This window comes from Rasamsonia byssochlamydoides (genome assembly GCF_041956645.1).
Source record: "Rasamsonia byssochlamydoides strain NRRL 3658 unplaced genomic scaffold VTN77scaffold_19, whole genome shotgun sequence".
Classification (NCBI taxonomy): domain Eukaryota; kingdom Fungi; phylum Ascomycota; class Eurotiomycetes; order Eurotiales; family Trichocomaceae; genus Rasamsonia; species Rasamsonia byssochlamydoides.
This window is the reverse complement of record NW_027192402.1, coordinates 330,275-354,333: the sequence shown is the minus strand read 5'-3', so window position 1 is coordinate 354,333 and position 24,059 is coordinate 330,275. Positions and strand designations below refer to the sequence as shown.

At 51.0% G+C, this 24,059-nt stretch overlaps 7 protein-coding genes across 7 annotated transcripts; 2 read left to right on the top strand and 5 right to left on the bottom strand.

Moving 5' to 3' along the window:
* Positions 1-360: 360 nt before the first annotated feature.
* Positions 361-2,689, bottom strand: VTN77DRAFT_2550 (uncharacterized protein; the record flags this gene model as incomplete). Its single annotated transcript, XM_069418402.1, has 2 exons — positions 361-2,180; positions 2,257-2,689. The coding sequence occupies 2 exons, from the start codon at positions 2,687-2,689 to the stop codon at positions 361-363; spliced, it is 2,253 nt and encodes a 750-aa protein (XP_069279176.1).
* Positions 2,690-6,258: 3,569 nt separating this feature from the next.
* VTN77DRAFT_2549 (uncharacterized protein) lies at positions 6,259-8,478 on the top strand (the record flags this gene model as incomplete). The annotated part of the gene is made up of 6 exons (XM_069418400.1): positions 6,259-6,470; positions 6,529-6,635; positions 6,684-6,796; positions 6,851-6,929; positions 6,981-7,329; positions 7,383-8,478. 6 exons carry the CDS (start codon positions 6,259-6,261, stop codon positions 8,476-8,478), a joined length of 1,956 nt encoding a protein of 651 aa, XP_069279175.1.
* An 860-nt stretch (positions 8,479-9,338) lies between these two features.
* Positions 9,339-10,970, bottom strand: VTN77DRAFT_2548 (uncharacterized protein; the record flags this gene model as incomplete). The annotated part of the gene is made up of 4 exons (XM_069418399.1): positions 9,339-9,476; positions 9,569-10,656; positions 10,721-10,823; positions 10,911-10,970. 4 exons carry the CDS (start codon positions 10,968-10,970, stop codon positions 9,339-9,341), a joined length of 1,389 nt encoding a protein of 462 aa, XP_069279174.1.
* Positions 10,971-12,918: 1,948 nt separating this feature from the next.
* VTN77DRAFT_2547 (uncharacterized protein) lies at positions 12,919-15,250 on the bottom strand (the record flags this gene model as incomplete). Its single annotated transcript, XM_069418398.1, has 4 exons — positions 12,919-14,196; positions 14,251-14,926; positions 14,979-15,073; positions 15,131-15,250. The coding sequence occupies 4 exons, from the start codon at positions 15,248-15,250 to the stop codon at positions 12,919-12,921; spliced, it is 2,169 nt and encodes a 722-aa protein (XP_069279173.1).
* A 1,592-nt stretch (positions 15,251-16,842) lies between these two features.
* VTN77DRAFT_2546 (uncharacterized protein) lies at positions 16,843-18,714 on the top strand (the record flags this gene model as incomplete). Its single annotated transcript, XM_069418397.1, has 3 exons — positions 16,843-17,674; positions 17,726-17,981; positions 18,030-18,714. The coding sequence occupies 3 exons, from the start codon at positions 16,843-16,845 to the stop codon at positions 18,712-18,714; spliced, it is 1,773 nt and encodes a 590-aa protein (XP_069279172.1).
* Positions 18,715-19,082: 368 nt separating this feature from the next.
* Positions 19,083-21,056, bottom strand: VTN77DRAFT_2545 (uncharacterized protein; the record flags this gene model as incomplete). Its single annotated transcript, XM_069418396.1, has 9 exons — positions 19,083-19,312; positions 19,410-19,523; positions 19,588-19,777; positions 19,828-19,928; positions 19,980-20,253; positions 20,306-20,445; positions 20,498-20,564; positions 20,608-20,723; positions 20,783-21,056. The coding sequence occupies 9 exons, from the start codon at positions 21,054-21,056 to the stop codon at positions 19,083-19,085; spliced, it is 1,506 nt and encodes a 501-aa protein (XP_069279171.1).
* A 2,302-nt stretch (positions 21,057-23,358) lies between these two features.
* VTN77DRAFT_2544 (uncharacterized protein) lies at positions 23,359-24,048 on the bottom strand (the record flags this gene model as incomplete). The annotated part of the gene is made up of 1 exon (XM_069418395.1): positions 23,359-24,048. The coding sequence occupies one exon, from the start codon at positions 24,046-24,048 to the stop codon at positions 23,359-23,361; it is 690 nt and encodes a 229-aa protein (XP_069279170.1).
* Between the last annotated feature and the right edge of the window lie 11 nt (positions 24,049-24,059).

Here is a 24,059-nt window from a genome sequence, read left to right as displayed (position 1 = left end):
TGCGATTAGCTTAGGTGGCCGCAACTGAACACGCCGCTGCAGGAAGAATGTTGATCCGGATCCGGCGGAGATAGAGCGTAACACGTGACACTGGCGTTCCTTTGACCAATCTAGACTAATAGTCGATAGATACGTTTGATAATTTAATAATGATCATAACAACATGGAATTGAATTATATCCACCAATTACTATTAATCCCTATCAAGTTCACTGCACTCATACCGCATGGAATAATGTATTCATGTATGTCATGGCAATCTACGCGAAAACAGGAAATTTGAGGGGAAAAACGTGAGGAGAAAAAAAAAGGAAAGTCAAAGGTTAATCATAAGGAGGGTCGTAGAGGATAAGACACAGGTTACGTGCAAACAGAGGCAGCCACATCAAAAACCTCGTTGCGCCATGTCAGGTGGAGGCCACCGCTCTCATCTCCCCGTTCGATGGCTTCCTGTGCCCGTCTCTCTTCTTCCTTCCACATCTTCACAAGGCTGCCCGGCGCATAGATACCTTTAAAGGTACCACTGTCCGGGGGACGCACTCCGACCCGTTTGTGGACGTTCACATCGGGAAATGGTTTCGGCCGCGCCAGCACTGCTCGAATAAAAGTCGACAGATCCTGCGGGTTGGCAATCCGGACAGCCCGCAGCCGTTCCCTGGCAAAGACCAGCTCGCGGTTGAGTGTAGCCACCGCGAAGACAATTTGCTCGGCAATCTTCTTCTCCAAGACCCGACGGACGAGCTGTTTGAGGAAGGGCTTGACGAGCCAGAGTAAAAACCTCCACTTGCTGCGTTGGACTTGGTATTCCAGTTTGTGGATGTGCACCCGGACACCGCGGAGGGCTATCATGGACGAAAGGCGCTCCCGGCCGATCTCAAGATCCACCGAGATGTCGATGCCACGTTGGTCGAGGTAGAAGCTAGCGATACCTTCGTCTTTGAAGCGGAAAAGAGGGCCGCTATGTGCGTGGAGCCAGTAGCCGAACTCCGACGCGCTGATATTCAGTCCCGAGACGGATACGGTGACGATCGTCTTCAGGTCCGTCTTTGCCTTTTTCGAATGCACTTTGGCTAGCTCCATGTCGGTGCGAGAAGTGACCCGGATCTTGTACGGGAAAAAAGACGAGTTGTGAATCGTCCGACCTGGCTCGAGCACCAGATTCTCCACCAGCAGATCCATCTCCGGCACCGAGATTTCCAGCCGTGGAATGGGGATGTGCTGGATGCTACGAATCAGCAGCGGAAGGAACACATGGGCAAGATCGGCGACGAGGTTGCTCGTCTTGTTGTTATAGGCGCGCCAGAAATCGTTATAGATCTTCTTCGACGCCGCGACCACCTTGGCCACCGCTGGGTCATCGGGTATGGTTTTCAATGTTCGTCTGGTCTGCTGCAGAAAGGCATCGACATCTTTACGCAGGGAGGACTCGGACCCGACAGTTTTCGACTTCTCTTTCAACTCGTCCAGGCGCTCATGGGCCAAGTCAAAGAAGCTGGGGTCCGTCAACATCTCCTGGAGGGTCGCACCGATCTCCGACACCAGTCTCTCGAACTCCGGGTCTTTGTTGGCATGTTTCATCACGTCATGGAATCTCTCCTTAAGCAGTTCCCACTCCGTAGGGTTGCCAAACGATCGCACCAGCGCCCAGAAGCGGTCCACCGCCTCACGGAGATCCGCATTTACTTCGACATCATCACTCGCCGCACTGACGGTGTTTTCTGCTGCATTAGCGTACAGTTTTCCATAGCGCTGAACAAGACGCGAGAGCGTCGAGACTGAGTCTGAATAATCAGTCCGCGTGCGAAGGTTCACAATGGTCTGCTTCAACCGGTGAAGCAGAGCATCTCTCTGATCTCCGGAGAGGTTTGCCTGCGCGCTTCTCACGGCCTGCTGGCGCGTCTGGGAGACTCCCTGTTCAGTGGCGACAGCAATATCCGTAGCTTGTTGACTGAGATCTCCCTCCGTAGGATGTTGACCCTCGTCCGCACCCGCTCCTTGGACCTTGCTCAGCTCTTCTTGGGACGGCTCTATCGTCTCACCCACCTCCTGGGCGGCCTCGGACAGAGAAAAGGCTGTGTCAGCAAAGATCTGACGACCGACTGTGGCGAGATCATCGAGGAACAGACGGAAATCGGCATTAGTGAGGAGAAGATCTCCGACGGTGCGAAGACTGTCGTAGGCTACCGGTGAATTGAGTTAGTCCCGGTTAGCAAGCTGGGGTAGGGCTGATCAGTTAGGGGGCAGCTAATCGCTCACCGGCCTTGGTGTCCGCCTCCGCCTTGGCGTAGGAAGCCTGACTGACCAGCTCGGAGGTGTCCAACGAGGCTTTGGATCGGGAGAGATTCCAAAAGAACTCCTGCAATTGATCCTGGCTGTTCTTCTCCTGGAGCAGTTCGATGAAGCTGCGCAGCCAGAGCTTGACGTCCCGGACGAGCTGGAGTCCCGACTCGCTGAGATCCTCACTGCGGGGGTTGAGCACGTCGGACGCTAACAGCGTGCGGAGGTTGGCGATGGTCTGCTCCGTCGATGGCATGTAGCCCTTGGAGAGGGCGCGGAACATCTGATAGGAGTGCAGCTTCTGGTGCAATTGACGCTGACGCGCCGTCTCATCCTCGTAGCGGGGCAGCAGAGGCTCCGAATCAGCCCCGCGCCCGCGCTGGGCCTTTCTACTCCCGCAGCAGGATGCCATGAGGGGTGCAGCACGTTAAACCGTTGAAGCTTTTGAGAGACCGAACCAGCGGAGATACTGTTGGAGAAAGATCACTGCTAACTTAACCCCGCAGGAGACGGAAGAGGAACCTCACCTCTCAAGATAGAGTGCGGAGTAGTTAGGGTGGTTGTTTAAGTTGTCAGTAGAGCAGTGTTGTAGGCATGTGCAGAGTGTATCCAGGTGAAGCTGCCATGACGTTGATGACGTTGGCGCCCGCCAATCCATCGACTGACCAACCACTCATCCGTCATTCCAGAAGGGGGAACAATATTCATTCTTATTCAATCAGCACAATTATTTGGAAAGTCCACTATGGCTGAGGTGTAGTAGATCTTCTCATTATACGAGTTGCTTGTAGGTCTCATCTACTCTGCATCACTATACACACAGTACGTAATTGATTGTTATAGTTGGAGGTTGATGGAGTGGCCCTTCCGGGATAGCTTCGTGCGGAGAGAGTAGTCAGGAATTATAATTAACCTCTAACGCCAATCCAGGTCGCATGAATTTCTGTATTTCAATAAAACCCCTTCAAGTCGCCGTGCTTGTTCCTACTTCTCTTTCTTTCCTCTTGTCTGTTATTCTTTGCTGTCCGGTTCCTCCATTATTGCTCGAGAATGACGAATTGTCACCGAGTGCATTCTTGATTAGTAGAACTGCATTACTATACTTATGACCTATGAAATAGATACTCTCCAAGCTTGGTCCTTATTTAAGTAACTCTGGCAGGTCTCGATTGGGAAATTATAGGAAATATTAGGCAGACTCTAGGGAAATTTAAGAGAATTAAGCCTAAGAGAGAGGGGTATATTTCCTTTTATAAAATCTATTCTAATTAATAAGGGATATAGTTTATGGATATCTGGCCTAAAAAGAAACCTAAATAAATTTTTTAGGCTATCCATCTCACATGCCGGCAAGGAGGACAAGGCTGCCGACGTTTAGGGAATGGGCGATCTGGCTATCCACTACTCGAGATAATGCAGACCATATTATCACCCTGATTTATCCTCCTTTCTGAACGTCAATAACTCCTAACTAATACTACCAGCATTTAACTCGACACCTCTCCTCTGCACCAACATATTTACCGATCTGACAGTTATCGTTGCCAGAGCCCTCCCCTGGTCACCCGCTTGGAACCTGCAACATGCAACAGCCGGCTGTCCTGCAAGAGTAAGATTGAGATTTAAGATTACTTCGAACGATGGCTCTAGGGACGGATTTGTTCTGCCCATTACCTCCACTGGCCCTCTTTTTCAGGACATTGTTTCTGACGCGATATAGGTCGAAAACATCGACGTGGAGGTATGAATGACTTGAGTCTTCTCTCTCGATGATTGCTGCAGATATTCGCCTTCTGTCGCACGAATATCGCGAGCCCTGGAGGACACCTTCCTGTACAGAGACCTGGTTCTGCAACGATCTTTGTGAGATTGAAAATGACTACAGTCAATAGAGAAACGGTCAATCAATATACTCCGTAGTTGGCTATATACAGTCACTACATAGTAATGCCTTCTTCATCGCCCAAGCTGTATTCCAGCTGGCTGGAGAAGAGCCATAAGAACTGATAGTCAAATATAATCAGGTCCTATATAATCTGCTATTATTTAGATTAATATAGCTAGTAAGTATCTTATACTAATAGTATCATAGGGCAAGATTGATTTAGAAAAGTCTATTTAATATAGTATTACTATTTCCTAGAGCTACTAGGACTTCCTCCTCTGTAAGGTGCTATAGCTTAATAGTAATTAGATATGCCTCATCATTGTTTTTAATACTTGCATAACATTATACTCAAAAATGATACCGCCATGTTCTTTCAGCAAATCTAGGGAAAAAAAATATCTTATTCTATCCCCAGTATAGTATAAGCTACTACAAACAGACTAATACCAGGGATTATATTAGGAATAGACCAACCTAATTTAGGTCCTAGAAGGAGGTTTCTTTATAATGCGCCCTAAAGTCATTACCCTGCCTTACTAAAGTGGGGTCGTCATGACCTCACAGCTCAACGTGTACTCTGTATTGATTAGTAAACTGCATTGCCGTGCTCGTGAGCCGTGAAATGATACTCTATAAGCTTGATACTCATTCAGGCAACTCTAGCGGGTCTCTACCAGGAAACTGTAGGAAACTGTAGGAAACGTCGGGCAGACTCCGGGGAAATTCAAGAGAATTGCGCAAACACAGACAGGCAGAGACGGATAAAAATATCGCCAGCACTAACTCCGATCGTGGTTCGGCGCCGTCCACCAACCGGGAAGAAGATCGGGATGGAGACGCGGCTAGCCACTTCGGATTTGGGCCCGTCGGAAAGCCTGCCGCAGTCCACAGACTCAGAGTCTAGAATTAGAATGGCTACCTACGTACCTACAGAGTACGGAGTAGATGGTATTATATATTATTCCTTAAACCATGAAATCATGTGCTTCTCTGTACGGAGCACTCGTACGGAGTACTCCGTAACCAGGATGGAGATATCTCGGCCGTAACGGAGAAAAAAAAAAGGAGACCACGTCTTCATTCCAAACCATTCTCCCCGGCAATGAAGTTTAGCGCCCGGTTGGCTGGGTCCTTGCTCGACAGTGGACGGGGCATTTATCCAGGAGGAAAACCGGTTCTTTCGCTCCACTGGTGTCCGCCAAAGCCACGCGAGATTCCTCGGCACCGCAGGGCCAGCCAGTCACTTTATCCTCATTGTTACAGAGCTGCCTCAGCCTGGGGGTCTGACCTCTGAGCAACTGCCGTTGATCCCGACTAGGAAGGTGTAAAGAGACACAGTCGTTAGAGCCGTGAAAGAAGTAATTACTCCGAATTAATTTATTAGTAGTATCATTTTTCTCTTCGTCGCCCCAACCAACGAGCCAATGCGCTGCCCATTATTCAGAATCACAAATATCCCTCAGTAATAGTCGTTAATAGTCAGGACTCCTGCAGGTGACTGCACCAGTCCCATTCGGGCAAGACTCTCTTTCTCCGCATTTCATCGCCCTCAAATTCAATAATGCTCCGTCAACGGCCACCATAATGGCTCGCTTCTCGAAGCTCCACTCTCGTGAGGAGGATGCAGCCTGCAGCTACGGCAAGGGCACGCCGCCCAGAGAAAGCTTCAGAAAGCTTCGCATCCCGAGTCGGGCAATGTGACACAGGCACTCAAACAATTAGTGTCCCGAACTCCCGGGCATGGCCATGACATCGGCGTGGCCTGCTGGACGGAAGACTCCAAGGCCAAGCTGACTGCTCACCCGTCCCACACGGGGGGCTTTTGGGTATCTGCAGACTGCCGTCTGATCTCGTCGACATGGCTCATTCTTACCCCCCTGGAAACGAAGCCCCATCCAACTTCGACGGGCCCTTTTTGACCCCGACTCGGAAAGAGTCGGGACCCAATTATCACTCTACCTGTTCGTCGGCCAGCTGTTGCGGATCCTGCAACAGAACGGGGAGGGGATCTTACACTACGGGGAAGTTCATGTGCTGCTAACAATTCAGGGGTTTTCCTTCGTTTGTCGTCGTCGCCTTGGTTTTGCATTGACATGTTTCGTCGACGAATACATAACCGCGTGTGTCCTGCACTCGTGTCGAAAGCTTCCATCTTCACTTCCACTTCCTACACTACTCCAGCGGGTGTGACTCAAGCTCCGAAAGCTCTGTCTAGCACCAAGATGCCCGGCACACTCCCCTCTCACCCCAACCATCAGCTGCGGCCAGCCCACACACTACCACATACCCCTCTTGCGAACTACTCGTAAGTGCACATGCTCTGCTGCCTGTTTAGACCAGTGCTGACCCAATTGACGTCCCAGAGAGGCGAATTTCGACACGGCCAATCCACCCTATATCCGCAAATACCTGCGAACGTACGGTCTGACTCCTCCACGCGCCGAGAGTTACGAGGTCCAAAAGACAAGATGTGTGTAGCCAAGCTTCAACTTCAGGAATGACGGCTGATTGCGGATAGGCCTCGCGCAATTGGCCCTGAAATCGACGCCCATTGAGAAATACCTCTACCTGAGCACGATCCGCAAGAACAATGTGCATCTCTTCTACCGCTTGGTGACGGACCATCTTAAGGTAGGCGAGATGAGTTACTGAGATAATTGAGCCGGTAGACTGACCAATGCGCAGGAATTGACCCCCTTGATCTATACACCCGTTGTCGGTGAAGCATGCCAGCGATGGTCAGAAATCTACCAACAGCCAGAAGGTATCTAGCCTCTTCAATAAATTTCGATATTCTGTTCGCTAACTGTTTCAGGCATGTATCTCAGTTACGAAGACAAAGGCAACATCGCGGCCGTCATTGCCAACTGGCCGCAGCCCAATGTCGAAATCACCGTCATCACGGACGGATCTCGAATTCTCGGCCTGGGTGATCTGGGGATCAACGGCATGGGTATTCCCATTGGCAAGCTGGCTCTATACACGGCCTGCGCTGGTATCCGGCCCGAGGCGACTCTGCCTCTGACGCTGGATCTGGGAACCAGCAACAAAGCGTTCCGGGAAGATCCCCTCTACATGGGGAGTCGCCGGGACAAGGTGTCTCCGGAGGAAGAGCAGGAGTTCATGGACGAGTTGATGGTTGCTCTGACGGAACGATGGCCTGGGTGAGTTGTTCTTGCGCGCCGAATTTTGAACTCTTCTGACTAGCTGTCTACAGCATCGTGATTCAATTCGAGGATTTCAAGAACCCCTTCCCCGCTCTGGAGCGCTACCGACATAGGTTCACCTGCTTCAATGATGACATCCAGGGAACGGGCGCTGTGATTCTGGGAGGCATCATCAACGCGGTGAAGCGTTCCGGAGTCCCTCCCAAGGACCACCGCGCCGTGTTCCTCGGTGCAGGCAGTGCCGGTGTGGGTGTTGCCAAGCAGATTGTCGAGTTCTTCAAGCGTGAAGGGTTGACCGAGGATGAAGCCCGGTCCTGCTTCTATCTGGTCGATACGAAGGGTCTGGTGACGGCGGACCGTGGAGACAAGCTGGCCAGCCACAAGGTGTACTTTGCGCGAACGGACAACAACGGCCAGCAGTTCAAAACTCTGGAAGAGGTGGTTGACTACGTCAAACCGACGATGCTGATCGGTCTGTCAACACTGGGCGGCGTTTTCACGCCGGAGATCATCAAGAAGATGGCGGACTGGAACGCGGCTCCGATCATCTTCCCGCTGTCCAACCCGTCTGCCAACTCGGAGTGTGATCTGGAGACTGCGGTGACTCACACGGATGGACGGGTGTTGTTTGCCTCGGGCTCTCCTTTCTCTCCGGTGACGTTCACGAACTCTGCTGGCGAGACCAAGATCTACCAGGGCGGCCAGGGGAACAACATGTACGTGTTCCCCGGTATCGGCCTGGGCACGATCCTGTCCAAGGCAGTGGAGGTGACAGACAGCATGATCTACGCATCCGCCGAGGCTCTGTCGAAGTCGTTGACGCCGGAAGAAATCGCGCAGGACCTGCTGTACCCGGACATCACGAGAATCCGGGAGGTCAGCGTGCTGGTGGCGCGGCACGTCATCCGGGCGGCACAGGAGGCCAAGGTGGCTCGGGAGACGAGCATCAGCGAGCTGAGCGACGCCGATCTGGACGCGTGGATCAAGGCACGCATGTACAATCCCCACGCGGAGGTGGCTAATCTGGAGCGGGAGGTGGGGGCGCTGCTGTCGTCGATCGGCCGGCCCAACGGGTATGCCAATGGCCATGGCCATGGCGTGGCCAACGGATGGCACGACGATCACGACAAGCATGCCAAGTTGTAGTTAGCCCCGACTCCCCGCATTGACTTGTTTGCGGAGGATGGAGTACGGAGTACTCCGTCCTTTCGGGTCAATCCGGAGATGACCTTCCTTCTGCATTTCTAGTTTGTTTTTTTTTCTTTTTCGTGCATGCATTTGCCTGCTTTGCTGTCTGATTCATTCTATTCTATTCGTTCCTCATCGCTCTGGACTGGACTGGACTGGACAAAAAATAAATCGGGCAGGATCGGGGCGGGATGGGATTGGACTGGACCGGATGTCAATCAATCAATCAATCAATCAATACCCTTGTTGCCATTTCCTCGTATAGTTAATCTAGATTGTTTAGAAAAGAAGAGAAAAGTTTGGTTACTTGCTTCTGCAGGAATTAAGTAACTGTTCCGACCTGTGGTGGTAGAAATGATAATGGCCGAGAACTGAGGAGATTCCCTCTCAACAGGAGTAGTAGTAGTCAGACTCCAGGCAGGATTTGGGCGATTGTATCATCATCATTAGTCTAGATTGGATTCTTGTCTGATTCTTGTCTGACAATCTCGTCAACCATTGTCTTGGTAAAAAAAATTGATAATAGAGAGATCGTCTTCATCGTCTCGAGACATCGACACACGCACAGACTCTCTCTCTCTCTCTGTATCTGTGTACGGAGTGTTTATCTGTCCAACTATCTGTCTGTATATATCTAGGTATACTTAATATACTATATACCCGATATATAATACGATCTATCTCTCACTTTCTCTGTCTAGAGCTGAAATCGAGCATCGATTACTCGCTGATCACTTACTAATCACGACCCTCATATCTGCTTTTTTGTACCATTTCAGGTGAATGAGAATACTTTGATATATCATATGATAGCCAGTTCACTCTTTAACCGCATACTCCCTCCGAAACCGATCATCGACATGGACCAGATAGTACGTTCCTGAGGCTAAGCTTTCAATGCTCCCTTTTGGCGTGAAGGCTTTCTGCTGGTATGCTTGTTCGCGGAGGAGGCACATCTAGACCGTCAAACAAAACAGACAGTTATTAGCACATGTACGGAGTATTAGGGTCAGTGTTGAATGGTTTTGAGAAACTGGTGTCAACCTACCCCCTCATACTCCTCCACCGACACAGCCCTCCTCGCATCAAGCCGTCTGCGCAAGTCAATCTTCTCCGCCATCATACAGGTATCGCCTCGGACACGCACACTGAATAGCGTGCTTGCCGAGCCGCCGCCGTAGCTGAACACACTGATGGTTTTCCCCTGCAGCTCCCCGCTGGGGACGTTGCTGATCAGGCTGATGAGCGACGAGTACACGCTTGCCGTGTAGCTGTTTCCGCAGAATGTTGCGGCCGTCGGGCCTGGTTGGACGCGTTTGTTGAACCGTTCTTGCGCTAGGGTGACGAAGAGCTTTTCGAGAGACTTGTCGTTGAGGGAGGATTCGTAGGAGATGTCTCTGATTGCGGCTGGTACGGTTGCAAATACAGGTTTTGCCTTTGACTCGGACTGCAGGCTGATGTAGTCGTTATACAGCAACCGGGCGTACGACTTCGCGACCAGCTTGCAGTACGGCGCGTGGAAGACCATGTAATCGAAGACGTCGATAGGAAGACTATTGGGGTCGTCTAGACAGTCTTTGCCCTGTTCTTTGTTGACAGCAGCTGCAGCTCTCTTCTTGTGATACCCCCTGTAGCAAGCATCCAACGCCTGCAGATAGCACCGGTTAGAGTAGTGGCCGTCCACGACCGGGTATTCAGTCTTGAAATCCGGTTTATAAAAATCGTAGGTATGCTGCATGTACGAGGCGCGCAGCGGGTCGATGACAATCGGCGCATCAGGCCCGATGAGCATGGCCACGCACCCAGCGCCGCCCGTCGGACAGGCAGCAGGCGTATCGTACAGGGCGATATCGCCCACGACGACGATAGCCAGTCGACCGTCCCAGGAGGACGATTCAACCCAGTTGACGGCGTTGAACAGGGCATTGGTGCCGCCGTAGCAGGCGTGGATGGTATCGATGCCTTCGATGTCGGTGTTCCCCGACGCCGCGAACAGCTGCATCAACACCGACTTGCACGACTTGGCCTTGTCGAGCAGCGTCTCCGTGGCGATCTCTAGTCGGCCGATGGAGCGGGGGTCAATCGCGTATTTGCGTAGTAGCGAGGAGACTGTCGTGAGGAGGAGGGAGTAGATGTCTGTCTCCATTTTCAGCAAGACATGATGTGATGTGATGTGATGTGGTCGGTTGATTTGTGCTACCTTCACGATCATCGCAGAAGCTCATCGTCGTCTGGCCCAGGCCAGCAGTGAACTTGCCGGGACTGACGCCGAGGTACTTTTCCAGTTCGGCTTGTTCGACATACTGGTCGTCAGAAATCAGTTACGGTGTCGACATAAATCATTATGCTATGCCGACAATGTTCATGGGAAAAGGTAATAGTGTACAGACCTGGTTCGGAAAGTAGATCTCCAGGGCTTTGATGCCCACGTTCTGAGGTCGAGGGGTCATGGTTTCAGTTGATCGATAACCTGAATGGAATGTAAGGAACTATATCTAGCTCTTGCTGTGATATGAGATGGAATGAGATGGCTGTGATTGAGACGAATACAACAACGAACCTGGCTGTCTGATCCCAGGTAGGTGAGAATTTATATACCTATCGAATACAGCAGGAACAGAATAGAACTAACCAAATCCAATCCCAGTCTGATTCCTTCAGTTAGCCTGTCAATTCCTGCCTTGATTAATCACCTTACAAGCTTCTGGTAGCTTTACTTTCTGGATGAAACACTGGCTGGGACATCATCCCAGCTGGCTCAAGCTACATACGTAATTCGACTCATAGTATCCACATATTCTTTGTGGCTTAGGACCTACAGGTATACTCCCCAGAAAGATACGGAACATAAGTTGATGCCTAGGGAAGGAAGTATGTTGCTCAGCCACAATCAAGTGCGATCCGATTCATGATCAAAAGTCAAGGCAGATCATAGCAAAGAGCAATGACTGGTCAGCCACATAGGGGACTAATGCAGGGACGCCCGTTAGTAGGTACCGTGGAAAGCTTCGAGCTTTATCTCGACTACCTACCTACCTGGGTTAGCAATTCTATCACTATAAGTAGGTAGTTGGAGTCTTGGACTGGACCATTATTATCCTACCGATCTAGATCCTTATTTTCGAGAACAGCATCACCTAGGGCTAGTAGTAAGTAGCAAAGAACAGTATCTTTAAGAGTTCATAAAAAGTGAGAATCACAATTGAATACTATGCTATGTATAATGTGGGCATTGAAAACAAGCCCAACTCGACGATCCGCTAGCTACCTAGCTAGGTATACTCCGTATGTTTCGACCAGATAAACAATAATTCGTGAATTAGCAACAATTAATCACCCCTTGAAAAAAAAAGTCTCTAATACGTAGGCAACAGCAACAGCAACAGCGATGATTAATAATATTATACGAAGTAGTCAAACTATAGAAGCATACGCAAGGTGAAAAAGAAAAGTTGCTGTCTGAAATCTCAGCGCTAATGGGGAGGGATATCCCAGGCAATTGAATTCGCATTTCGACCCACCGTACCACAGATGTCATCATCGTCGTGGGATTTAATTAGATGGTTAGAAAAAAAAAGGCAGGAAAAGAAGAAGGAAAGAGAGGGGGGGAGGGAGGGAGGGAATGCTGTATGCGCGGAATCTGGATTGTATTGTTTCATCAAGGAATCGAAGGTGTGTAGATGCTACTAAACAATATATATGGAATATGCACAGTACGCATGTACTCATAATGACAGTCTAGGTAGTATGTACGGAGTATAGTGTAATACATTGTCTGTCCCATGCTAACCATAGCAGTCGCGCCGTTTATATGATGGGAAGTCAGGAAAAAGAGAAAAAAAAAAAGCAGCTGAGGGAAATGAAAAGATAAATGGATAAAAAAAGCACATTCTAATTTAGGAAGGAAATAAAACGAAAAAAATGATCAAAAAATANGTCCCGACGAGGGTCGAACTCGCGACCTTGGCGTTATTAGCACCACGCTCTAACCGACTGAGCTACGGGACCTGATTTGTTGAGGAGCACTGACGCTCTAATGACCGATTAATGGGATTAAGATTTTCCCCTGCTTTTAATGTAGGTTCTACATACTGGAATTCAGTGATGTGGGTAGGTCTGAATAGGAAGGATGAGAAGGTGTTTTTTTTTTTTAAAAAAAAGGATGGAAAATAAATGCAGTTCAATGAAAGAAAAATCAGAGAAAAGGTCACAAAAGGATAGAGCGTAGAACCGTGCTGGTCAATGGAGGTAGTCGCCATTTTGCATCCGAAATATATATTCTAACTCCCCAGCAAGTATGTACAGTACACGCAATCATAACTACACACACACACATAATATATACATGCACATGACTGGCTTCGCTCGTCTAGAATATGCTCCTGCTCGCTCCGCTCGCTACAGATTCTGCAGGGTATCAAAATCCGGCATCCACAACGGCGACCCAGACCCCTCATCCTGATCGATCCACGGCGCCAACTCCATCGCCATGCGCATCGCATCGTCGCCAATGTCGAACTGGAAGGTGAAAGAGTCTGCTGCGGCAGTATCAGTAGATGCTGTTGCAGCTAGACCTAGGCCTGCGGATCCAGATCCAGGTCGTGGTGCTGCTCCCGGTCCAGGTCGTTCGTGGTTGATGCCACTCTGGGCCGTGTTGCTCGTGTTGCTCGCGCTCGCGCTCTGCGCGGCCATCATCCCCGCCATGCTGGACGTCGTCGCCGCTTCGTTGCCCTGCAGCTTCTCCATGGCCGCGTTGACAAGCAGCTCGAACGCGTCGCGGTACTTCTTCACCCAGGCGGCCCTCTCACTCATGACGAACAACACGGTCGAGCAGGCGCGGATGTCGTTGCTCATCCGCACCGACCACACCTTCTCCGTATTCGTCCACAGCGCGTACAGTAGCGTGATCCCCGCCACGAAGACGGTCTGCACCGCCAGAAACGAATGCCCGTATTCCAGCGTCTGGTGCAGCTTCTTGTGTGTCTGGCAGATGTCGCCCGCGGCCCGAAGACAGATATGGTAGTAGGGATCGGTGACGGGCAGTAAAGGCAGGAAAGGCTGGATGAGCAGTCGTACGGACCGGTTGAAATGCAGCGTCGGATAGTCCAGCTCCGACCCGTGGAATCGTGGCAGCACCGATGCCTTCCAATCCTCCAGCTCACGGTAGAGTTTGTCCATCTTGGGTCGTAGCGTGTGCAGCGGCCGGTCCGCACGATAGATCGAGTGCTGGATCTTGGAGTCGATCTGACGCAACCGGAAGAGGGCGACAGCCAGCGAAAGAGTGGTAACAGTCGTCGGGGGCTGTGGCGAGCTCAGGATGGATGGGTCACGGACGTCGTCGTCCACATCCAGAGGCAAGTCCAGGTCAATGTGACGATCTGCAATGCTAAACGGCCGTCCTAACGACAGCGAGATGGCCCGTTCGAGATAGTAGACCGTCCAAAACAGCCGTCGACGAAGCTGGGCTGTAAACGGATCCAGGTGAGCGGTGTTGGCCTTGCGGTGGAGACCCAGGTCGATGCACGTCCGCATTGCCAGACCGATCATGTACCACAAGCCGTGGCTCGTCGCGGAGCGAAGGTGGTAGATGACCAGCAGCGTCATCGCCTCCACGTTCTGAACTGACCGCGTCTCGCAAGCAGCAGAGACATGCTGAAGGGCCGTCATATAAAACCTCTATCTCGAATCAGCACAGCACGTACGATTGAATAGCATACAACACTGACATACTTCCGGCGCAATGTAGGTATACTTCTCACTGAGCTGGATCATCGTCGCCGCAATCGCATACACCAGATACAGCTTGAAAATCCCAAACCTCTCAGCCTTGGTCAGGTCCTCCGGTTTCCTCCTCGCCAGACGCCATCGATCCTCATGCAGGCGCCACAATTCCGCCCGGTCGAGAAAGGGGTACCGCGGATGAAGACGGTTGAAGTAGGCGTTGAGGATCCGCGATCCCATCTCATCGTTCGGGGGATCTGCGCGATTGGCGAGCAACTCGTCCAGTTTGATGGTTTTGCTGCTGCTGGAGCTGGTGTCGCCGTGGCTTGACGACGACGTAGCTGCGCCGTCCGACGACGTGGGGATGGCTTTGTTCAAGACAGTCTTCTGGACCATCTCTCCCAAGTTCACGGCGAGCGACAGTCCCGAGCTGGAGCCTACATAGGCTGGCGTCTCCACGGAGCCCAGCGTGAGAAACCCAACGATTTCACCGAGGGCATTACTGCCGGTACCCGCCAGGCCTGGAGCTGCATTTTCAGCGTTTTGAGGCTGAGAAAACGCGGCAATCGGATGGACGACGCTGCTGGCATTGGCCGTCGTGACAGGATCATCCGCAGCTCGGGATTCAAACTGGGCGAGCTTTCCTTCTAGATAGGCGATGCGCTCTTCGAGAGCGCGTGTATAGCTATACTGTCAGCAGTATCCAAAATAGTTTTTTTTTTGAAAAAAGCTCTTACCCCAATGAATACCCGTCATCTCGACCCAGCGAGGCCTTGTCACATTCCGCGCGGGCCTTGCGACAGTTGGAGCAGACGGGATATTCGTTGTCGCACTGACATCGTCAGTCGGAACAATCAGGATTTAGTTAGAGATAAAGGTTTTGTCCTACTTTCTGCTTCCGGTTCTTGCAGCGCGTGCATGCGGTGCGGCCGCGCTTTCGCGGGTTGTTGGAGTCGCTGCTCGATGGAGATGCCGTCGCGTAGGTGGACGAGGGGCGTGGAGTTTCCATCGAGAGGGAGGCGGTCACGCCGCATGGTTAGTATCTTATCCACCTAAGCTATCCAGCTATCATCCAGCTATCTCGATGTAGTTAACTATTACACGCGACGTACATTATTACATCACTTCATGGATGCGCATGTCAGATAATCACAAGCCGAATCGTCTTAGTCAGCATCTAACTAATCTAAAATAGGAAGTAACTATAGGGCTGTATTCCTGTTTGGGCATAGTGATCACATGACTGTATACATCCAAATACAACAGTGTATTCGTTAAGTTGATACAGTGGTAATGATAGCTGATGTACATAATACGATATATATGTCGAGATCAATCAGATATTTCTTCTGTTCTGTTCAATGCCACAGTACATCTTGTGAAGCTCGATAAACGGTGGATGAAATTGTAAGGACGACCAATGATCTAGACCTATTACTTTCGGGAGATTAAATATTGAATCCTGGTGAACTATAGCATTGAGTTTATTCTCTTCTCCTCATCATAATCATCAGCACCTGTGCAGGGTTGATAATTAATTATTCTTATCGCCTTGCACTGGAGGGAGTACTCCATACTCCGTACACCGTAGGTAAGCAGCCTTCGGATATATTTCCGGATCGGACCCTCCGACAGCCGACGTCGGAAGGTCCGATGAGTCATGACGGGGAGATAGTGGTACTCACCGACTTTATTTCCCGGCAATTGATTTAATTGATTTGATTAGCCTAGCCTACATCTTTCTTTTCTTCAGAGTTTTTAGTTTTAGGTTTTAATCAGGGCTGCATGTGCAGATTTTAAGCCTTTAGATATGTACCGTACAGTACATACTTACTGCTGAAGGAATATGAGGAATCATATCAGTCAGAAATCTAGAGACAGTATTAGTAACTTGAATTGACTATACGAAGTACTGTAGTGATGATCATAATAGTCGATATCAGTACGGAGTAGTTATATACTAGCATAATCTCCCCGTTTCTAGTTTATACTCACCTGAGGATATTCTGTTCTGAATATAACAATCCACTGACGTACCTTCCCTACCTTTATAATATACTACACGCTAATTAAAAAAAGCACAAGAAAAAAAATAAGTAAAAGAAAACCCATCCTCTTCGGACGTCCGATGACTGCTGATTGATCGATAATCCAATAATGTTGACGGCATTGTCTACCTTGATCGAAGGCTCCACTTCCCACTCGGTTGAGTCGGCACGGCTCCAAAACGGAACTGGCCGACCTAGACGCTTCCTTACCAATGATCATCGAATTTCTGGCGATAGCACGCGTTGACAGGGCAATTTTTAACGTGTTTAGTCGGTGGGGAATGATACAAGATGGAATGGGCTTTTTTTTTTGCCCCCAGGTGAGTTAGTGAGGTTATATATACGAGTTAACCCGTTATCTATACTCCATACACATGGTTTAACTATTCAAGCTACGGTCTACGTCGACGTGCTATACTTCTATGTTCTGATTGACCTCACTGACGACATACAGGTCCTCCTGACATACAGGCCCTACTCCCGTGCAGTTGAATTCTCCAGCTGGTCTGTGTACATGCGACAGCTACATCTATATCTGCTGGATTAGACTAGAATGGGCGCCCGCCATCGCAATGCCGAAAAAAGCCTGCAGGACCAGACCAATATCCTCCCGATCGGCCAGCTGCTGGTCGTCTTCGCCGGCCTGGCCTCGTCGCTGCTGATCTGCTTCGTCGACCAGAATGGCATCGGCGTCGCCCTGCCCACCATCGGCCGCGACCTGCACGCGCAAGACACCATCTCCTGGGCCGGCACGTCGTCGCTGATCGCCAACACCATGTTCACCGTGCTGTACGGCCGTCTGTCCGACATCTTCGGCCGCAAGAGCGTCTACCTCTGCGCGCTGGGCCTGCTCTGCATCGCCGACCTGCTCTGTGGCCTGGCTCAGAACGCGCCCATGCTGTACGTCTGCCGCGGCCTGGCGGGCATCGCTGGCGGCGGCATCACGTCCTTGACGATGATCATCGTGTCCGACGTCGTCACGCTCGAAGACCGTGGCAAGTACCAGGGCATTCTGGGTGCCTGTGTCGGGACTGGCAACGTCATCGGCCCGTTCATCGCCGCCGCCTTCGTGCAGCACTCGACCTGGCGCGGCATTTTCTATCTGATCTGCCCGCTGGCGGCCATCAGCGGCGTAATCGCCTGGTTCCTGCTGCCCAGCACCATGCGCCGAGATTCGATCAAGAAGAACGTCAACAAGATCGACTTCTATGGCGTCATCACCGCTTCCATTGGCATTATCTTCCTGCTGATCCCGATCTCGGGCGGCGGGCTGTACTTTAACTGGGACTCGCCCATGGTGATCAGCATGCTGGTGATCGGGGGGTGTTCGTTGCTGCTGTTTCTGTTTGTTGAGTGGAAAGTCGCCACTCTGCCGATGCTGCCAAGTAGGTTATCATAACCTTTAAGACTTCTGACAGCAAGTCTAACAACGACAGTGTCCTTCTTCCGAGACCCCGTCATCTCGACGCTGTTCATACAGAGCTTCTTCCTGGGCGCCGGCTACCAGTCGTACATCTACTACCTGCCACTGTACTTTCAGAACGCGCGCGGCTGGACGGCCATCCAATCCGCCACCATGACCCTGCCGATGGTGCTGTTCCAGTCGATTGCCTCGATTCTGTCGGGACAGTACATTGCGCGGGCCAAGCGGTACGGCGAGGTGATCTGGGCGGGATTCTTTTTGTGGACGCTGTAAGTATGCCGCATCCACACGCGTATAGATGATTCTAACAAATCCAGCGGTGCTGGCCTCGCCCTCCTCTTCGACGGCACCACCAGCAAAGGCACCATCGTCGGAATCATGATCATCGTCGGCGTCGGTATCGGATTCACCTTCCAGCCGACGCTCGTCGCGCTACAGGCACACTGCACACTCTCCAAACGAGCTGTGGTCATCTCCGACCGGAACTTCTTCCGCTGCGGCGGCGGCGCGTGCGGCCTGGCCGTGTCGGCAGCGATCCTGCAAGCCGTGCTAAAGGCCAACCTGCCGCCAGAGTACCGGTACCTGGCGCACTCGACGTACGCCATCCCAGCGCGATCGAGCGTGTCGGCTGCAGACTGGGACGGCATCGTCAACGCGTACCTGCGGGCGTCGCACGCAGTCTTCATCCTGCAGGTCCCGCTGGTCGGGATCTGTCTGTTGGGATGTCTGTTTGTGCGCGACCGCGGACTGGAGCGGCCGAAGGAGAAGGATGAGGAGGTTCCAGAGAATAAAACGGAGGCGAAGGCCGAATCTGCTGCAGCTGAAGCTGATACTGAAGTTGCTGCTGCTGACAGCGTGCCAGCGATAGCGGACCAAGCGCAGAACCTGGAGAAGCAGATCGACGCAGGGCAAGCACCTGTTGAAGCAGAGGCTGGAACTGAAACTGAGACAGCAACCAACGAGACCGAATCTCGTGAACATGAAAAGGGAACTGAAAAATGAACTGAATTGAAAAGTGAGATGATAAAAAAAATCTCTCATATGATATCATCACAAAGCGACGTGACCAAGAGCACAAAACAGGAAAAAAAAAGACAGGCATTATTAATAGACTTCATCATGGATGGCATTGACATGGCGTGGATATGGATATGAATATGGAAGGTATGGATAGACATAGACATGATACGTACACATAGCGAATGACTCTAATTAATTTAATAAATTAATAAATATGACAGACAGAAACAGAAGAAAAAAAAGAAACCGATAGATCAATTTCTGTGTGTCTGTTTGGTCCAGAGACAGTATTTTCGTCCACCACCGCGTAGTGTATATCTATCTCTCTACCTACCTATCTATCTACCGATCTACAGCGTATACCGAAAAACAGGCGACCGATCCCCCATCCGACTCAGCTCTTCGGGCGTGTAGTTGTCGTGGTCATACCCCCGCTCAGCTCGCATCCTATTGATCCGCTGATACGACAGACGCAGCATGATGACAGCGATGAGTCCCGCCACGACGAAGCCTAGTTCGAGCGCATGGCCCAGAATGAACTTGGGGCTGTCTTGTTCGCGGTAGAAGTTGGAGGCCATTGCTTTGTCGACAGACAGGTCAGTTAGTCAGGGGGACTTGGGTATGATATGATATATGATACTAAGAGGGGATTTTTGAGGGAATGTTGTGTTGCTTACCTCCAGCCAGATTGCCCACGCCAATGTGGATGGCCATCCCCGCGGCGCGCTTGTAGCCGCCGGCGAGGTTGTTGCTTATCCAGGTGACGTTGCCGGGGAAGGAGGGGTAGATGCCTGACAAAATGAGTATGTATGTACGGTATATATTGACGTATTGACTGGATGAATATCAACTGACCTACGACAGCGAGGAACGTGCCGAAATAGACGACTCCCGGAACTCCTCGTCCGGATGCCGCCAAGCAGATAATAAACCCCGCAGCGATGCAGCACATGAAGAAGAAGATGAATGGAGAGCGCTGGCCGACTCTGTCAGACAGCCAAGCAGACAGCACGGAGATGCCGGCCGCAGTGATGTAGATAGGGACCTGAAGTTCTTTAGTTTATGGGTTCTTCACATGGGATGGTGCGTACCAACAGTCAGCAGCTGCGCCGTCGACGACGAGTAGCCCAGATCCTTGATGATGGTCGGCAGGAAGAGCGAAATCCCGTACAGGGGACAGACGATGCCCCAGTACACTACCAGTCGTTAGACGTGTGATACATCTGACGGCAAGGATGAATACATACTGATCAGTCCGAGATAGACCTGCCAGTCAGTAAACGCATCCCACACATACTTCCACTCGAATCGCTCGACCTCGTGGACACGAGTCTGTTCGTCAGACCCCTGATACCGCAGCCGATGCACCAACCAGGCCCGCTCTTCCTCCGTCAGAAAGGACGCTGTGTCCGGGAAGTCGTAGATGACGAAGAAGGAGATTACCGCGACGACGACCGTCGCGAGGCCCTCGAGGATAAAGATCCAGCGCCAGCCGGCATATCCGCCCACGCCGTCCATTTTCTAGTCGTCGTCAGAGACAATCATGCGGCGTACTGACTAAATAAAAGCTCACCGCAATGGCATAGGCCAACAACCCGGAAAACGCCCCTGCCACGCTGGCAGCACTGAAGAACATGGCTTGGCGGAATTGCGCCTCGGAGCGACAGTACCACATGGTGATGTAGAACGCGACGCCGGGGTAGAGGCCGGCCTCTGCAGGAGTCAGCAAGCTTCATATCCAAGGTGATAGATTTGGTATGTGTACCGGCTACACCCAGGAAGAGTCGCGCAAGTAGTAGTCCGTGATAATTGGTGACGATTCCCATGAGGGTCTGCCCGTCAGCTTGGCCGTCATATTGTACAATTGAAGCTTACCATGACCACACCCCAAGCGACCATAATCGAAGGGAGCCAGACTGACGGACGGAGCCGCTTCAGCAGGAGGTTGGACGGGACTTCAAAGGCGGCGTACGTGAAGAAGAACACGGTCACTTTGGCCGTTAGACACAGATATAGTTAAAGTCAAAGCAGTGTGCAATCGGAGTCTTACAGCACCAGTTATACTGCCCCCCAGTCAGATCGAGGTCCTCCGTCAGGCCCTCGATCTTCGCATTGCCAATGTTCCCCCGGTCCAGAAAGGCGAGCAGATACAAGAGGGCCAGCATGGGCAGCAGGCGCAGGTCCATCTTCCGCAGCACTTTCTTCGCGTCGACATTGCTGAAGTCGACTTCGACATGGCTGAAATCGACCTGGTCGTCCGCCAGATGCACGGATTTTGCTGGCTTTTCTGAGGGAGGAGGAGGAAGAGGGGCTGTGTCGGACATGATGGCTGCAGTGATGGAAGCAGGTAAACAGATCTGACAGGAGGAAATCGGAAAATTCAGAGTACATACGTATATGTATTATATATACGAGCTGTCAATCAACCCCTCTGGTCGAGCCAAGAGTGTTGTTCATCTGTGGACCTCTTGCCCCGCGAATATCAGGCACATGACCTAGGTAGGACAGGACGGCTGCGGCGCATCCTGTTGTATCGTGCAGTGGACATTCTAGAACGGACGACTGCCTCGACGAATCAGTGAGTATAGTCTAATGAAATATGATAGCTGCGCTGCTGGAATGTTGCGCAAGATGGCATTGAAATGCTGCAATCTGCATGTGTGTGCCTGTCACTGCCAATTCGAGAAGTCGATCATCGAGAGTCTGTGGCAGGAAACTGAATCAAACGAACAGTCAGTTGGTTGACTGAGGAGACAAATGCCGTAAAGATGTACCGGCACCTGAGATACGGTGGATAGGGACGTCTGAGCGCGGGGAAATCCTGGATTGATTGCATGAATCCAGTGACAACTTGACAAGAATGAATGGATGAACGTGGAGAATTCCCCAGACGGGGAACTATCTGCATTAGACAGGTATCTTGGCATTTATGCAGCCAGTCACGATGCAATTCAATTCCTCGCCAAGCAGAATAAGCTTTGTCCGGTCGATCGATCATAAATCGCTAATTATTATCTGCGGGGAATAGTGCCCTACCCCGCTATTACCAGGCAATAACCTGAATATCCATCAGAACAAGATTGACCGTTGTAATTAGATCAGAGAAGGCTGGTAGGCACATAAGTTACATACCTAAGTATAGGTTACTACAGTATGTTGTCCCGTTGAAAACCACCGATATGAACAGCCAGCTGCTTGCGCTGGAACCTGTCAAGAGCCTGTCAGTATGACTTTCACTTAAGAACAACGTGTTAGGTACAGCGTCTATTGAACAATGCCCTTTTTTTTTTGGTCAAACTCCGAAGGCGCATTCATATGCATTCCATTCTATCTATATTATATCCAAGTTACTGATGTACGCTTCCTGTACTCGATAAAGAACTCCCCCAATAGCTCCCCAGTGCTTGAAACGACACAGTACACGCGAAATGCCTCCTCATTCCGGAGCAGGTTGATATCTGCTGGTTTGTACTTGGACCTGATGGATGTTGTAGATGCTGCCCTGGAGAATGTCAGCGCAGTAGGGAGGTTTCTTCTTGTTCGCACCCTAAACGGCCTGCCGCCGCCATCTTGCAGTAATTTCTGGATTTCCTCCGGATTCGCTGGCTGAAAAAAATTCCACGACTTGGTCAAGCTCGAGGTAGAACAGGTCCGTTTCTTCTGGGGAATCAGTGGTGGAAGTCTCTTCGTATACGACATAGATGACGTCGCGAGCAGCCCCATTTCGGAGAAACTTCTCAAGAATTATGGCAAAGGAGTTGATATGGGTTTGAAAACGGCCGGTGTGCCAAGTCGACAAACATTCTGAAAGGAAAATGCGAAGGAACACGAGCCAAACTGACACGGATCTCGCTGACTGTTCGATGGAAATATTCAACACGATATTTGCGAAGTAGAGGTACTGCCTCGCTATCAGTTTTCATCTCCAGCAGGCCTTTAGTCAACACATCAAGTTGATGTCGAACAATCTGGTGCCGCTTCTTCACTTCGTCCTCGGAGTATCCGTCGAAAGGACAACGAAACGGAAAGTTTTCGTCCTCGAGATCCTCCAGCCAAGAAAAGGCTAGAGCATTCAATGGTCGATAGAAAGGGTTGTTCGCTGCCAACCGAAGCATCTGATGCGACCGTTTTGAATCGTGGGATCGATGCTGCCGAGCATTTTGCCAAAAGGATGGCCCAGATCTTTAGGGGTCTTTTCGAGTCTCTCCTTCAGCGTCTTGGGCGAATCATCGTGGGAAATACCAATCAGAAGCGACCGAACAACCAGGCGAGCCCATAGAAACACACCGTCAGCCATCTGAACTATTTCTCGCGCCAGGTCCATGTCTTCTCCTCCGGTGTCATCGAAACGGTTGTCTTGGAGTGCTTCCGCAAGATTAACAAGAGCGAAATGACGGATGTCATGAGCGGTTAGTTCATGGAGATGGATTGTCCTGTCAGGGTCCGTAAAGGTGTCCAAGAATTCGGTATGAGGTCGAGCTGCGCAAACGATTTTGACGTCGTCTGAGGCCCCCCAGGCTTTCAGACGTCGTGCAAGATCGAAGTGCTCAAGGCTGTCGCCCTCGTATTCGTCAAGATCGTCGATGAAGAAACAGAAGCGATGATTTGGGAAACATGGCGTCTGTGTCAATTTCTCTCGAAGGCAAGCTTGAGCTCCGGGAGACGAAATGGGGATTGGATGGGGACGGCGGAATGCATCCACTCATCCCGGAACACCTGACGGATCGGTTCAGGGCACTGCTTGACGGTCTCAAAGAGGAGTGATCTGTAGAAGCCTTCCAGAGACATCTGTAATTTATCACCCGAATTCCAAAAGAAGAAATTGACCAGCACTAGTTTCTTGTCACCCGCCCATAGCTCCAGCTGGTGCCGGACACGTCGGTCCCGGAAGAGAAATTTCATCATCGTTGATTTCCCGGACCCTGCCTTTCCGCAAATGAAAAAGATGCCATTCTCATTTCGCAGGAACGACGTTAAGGCCTGGGATGTCCGACGCCGTCTTTCTTGCTCAGCATCAGGGATGTTAGGAATATCGCTCGAGGCCACACCTGTTGTGCTCTTAACATCGTTTCCATCATTGTCAAGAACCTTGGCACGGTCCTCGTCGGATCTGACGCTTCTCGACCGCGATGCGGACGACGATTTGTCTTCGTCCTCGCCATCGCCCTCAACTGCATCATTGCCATGCTCAATTTCTTCAAGCATCCATGTGAAAGTTCCGCTTTCAGCATTCTCCACGGCATCTTCTCGACGATGCATGGCGTCGAAATAAAGCCGACGCAGGACGATATTCTCCCTGGGCAGCGTTTTGGTCATTGTGTCCAACT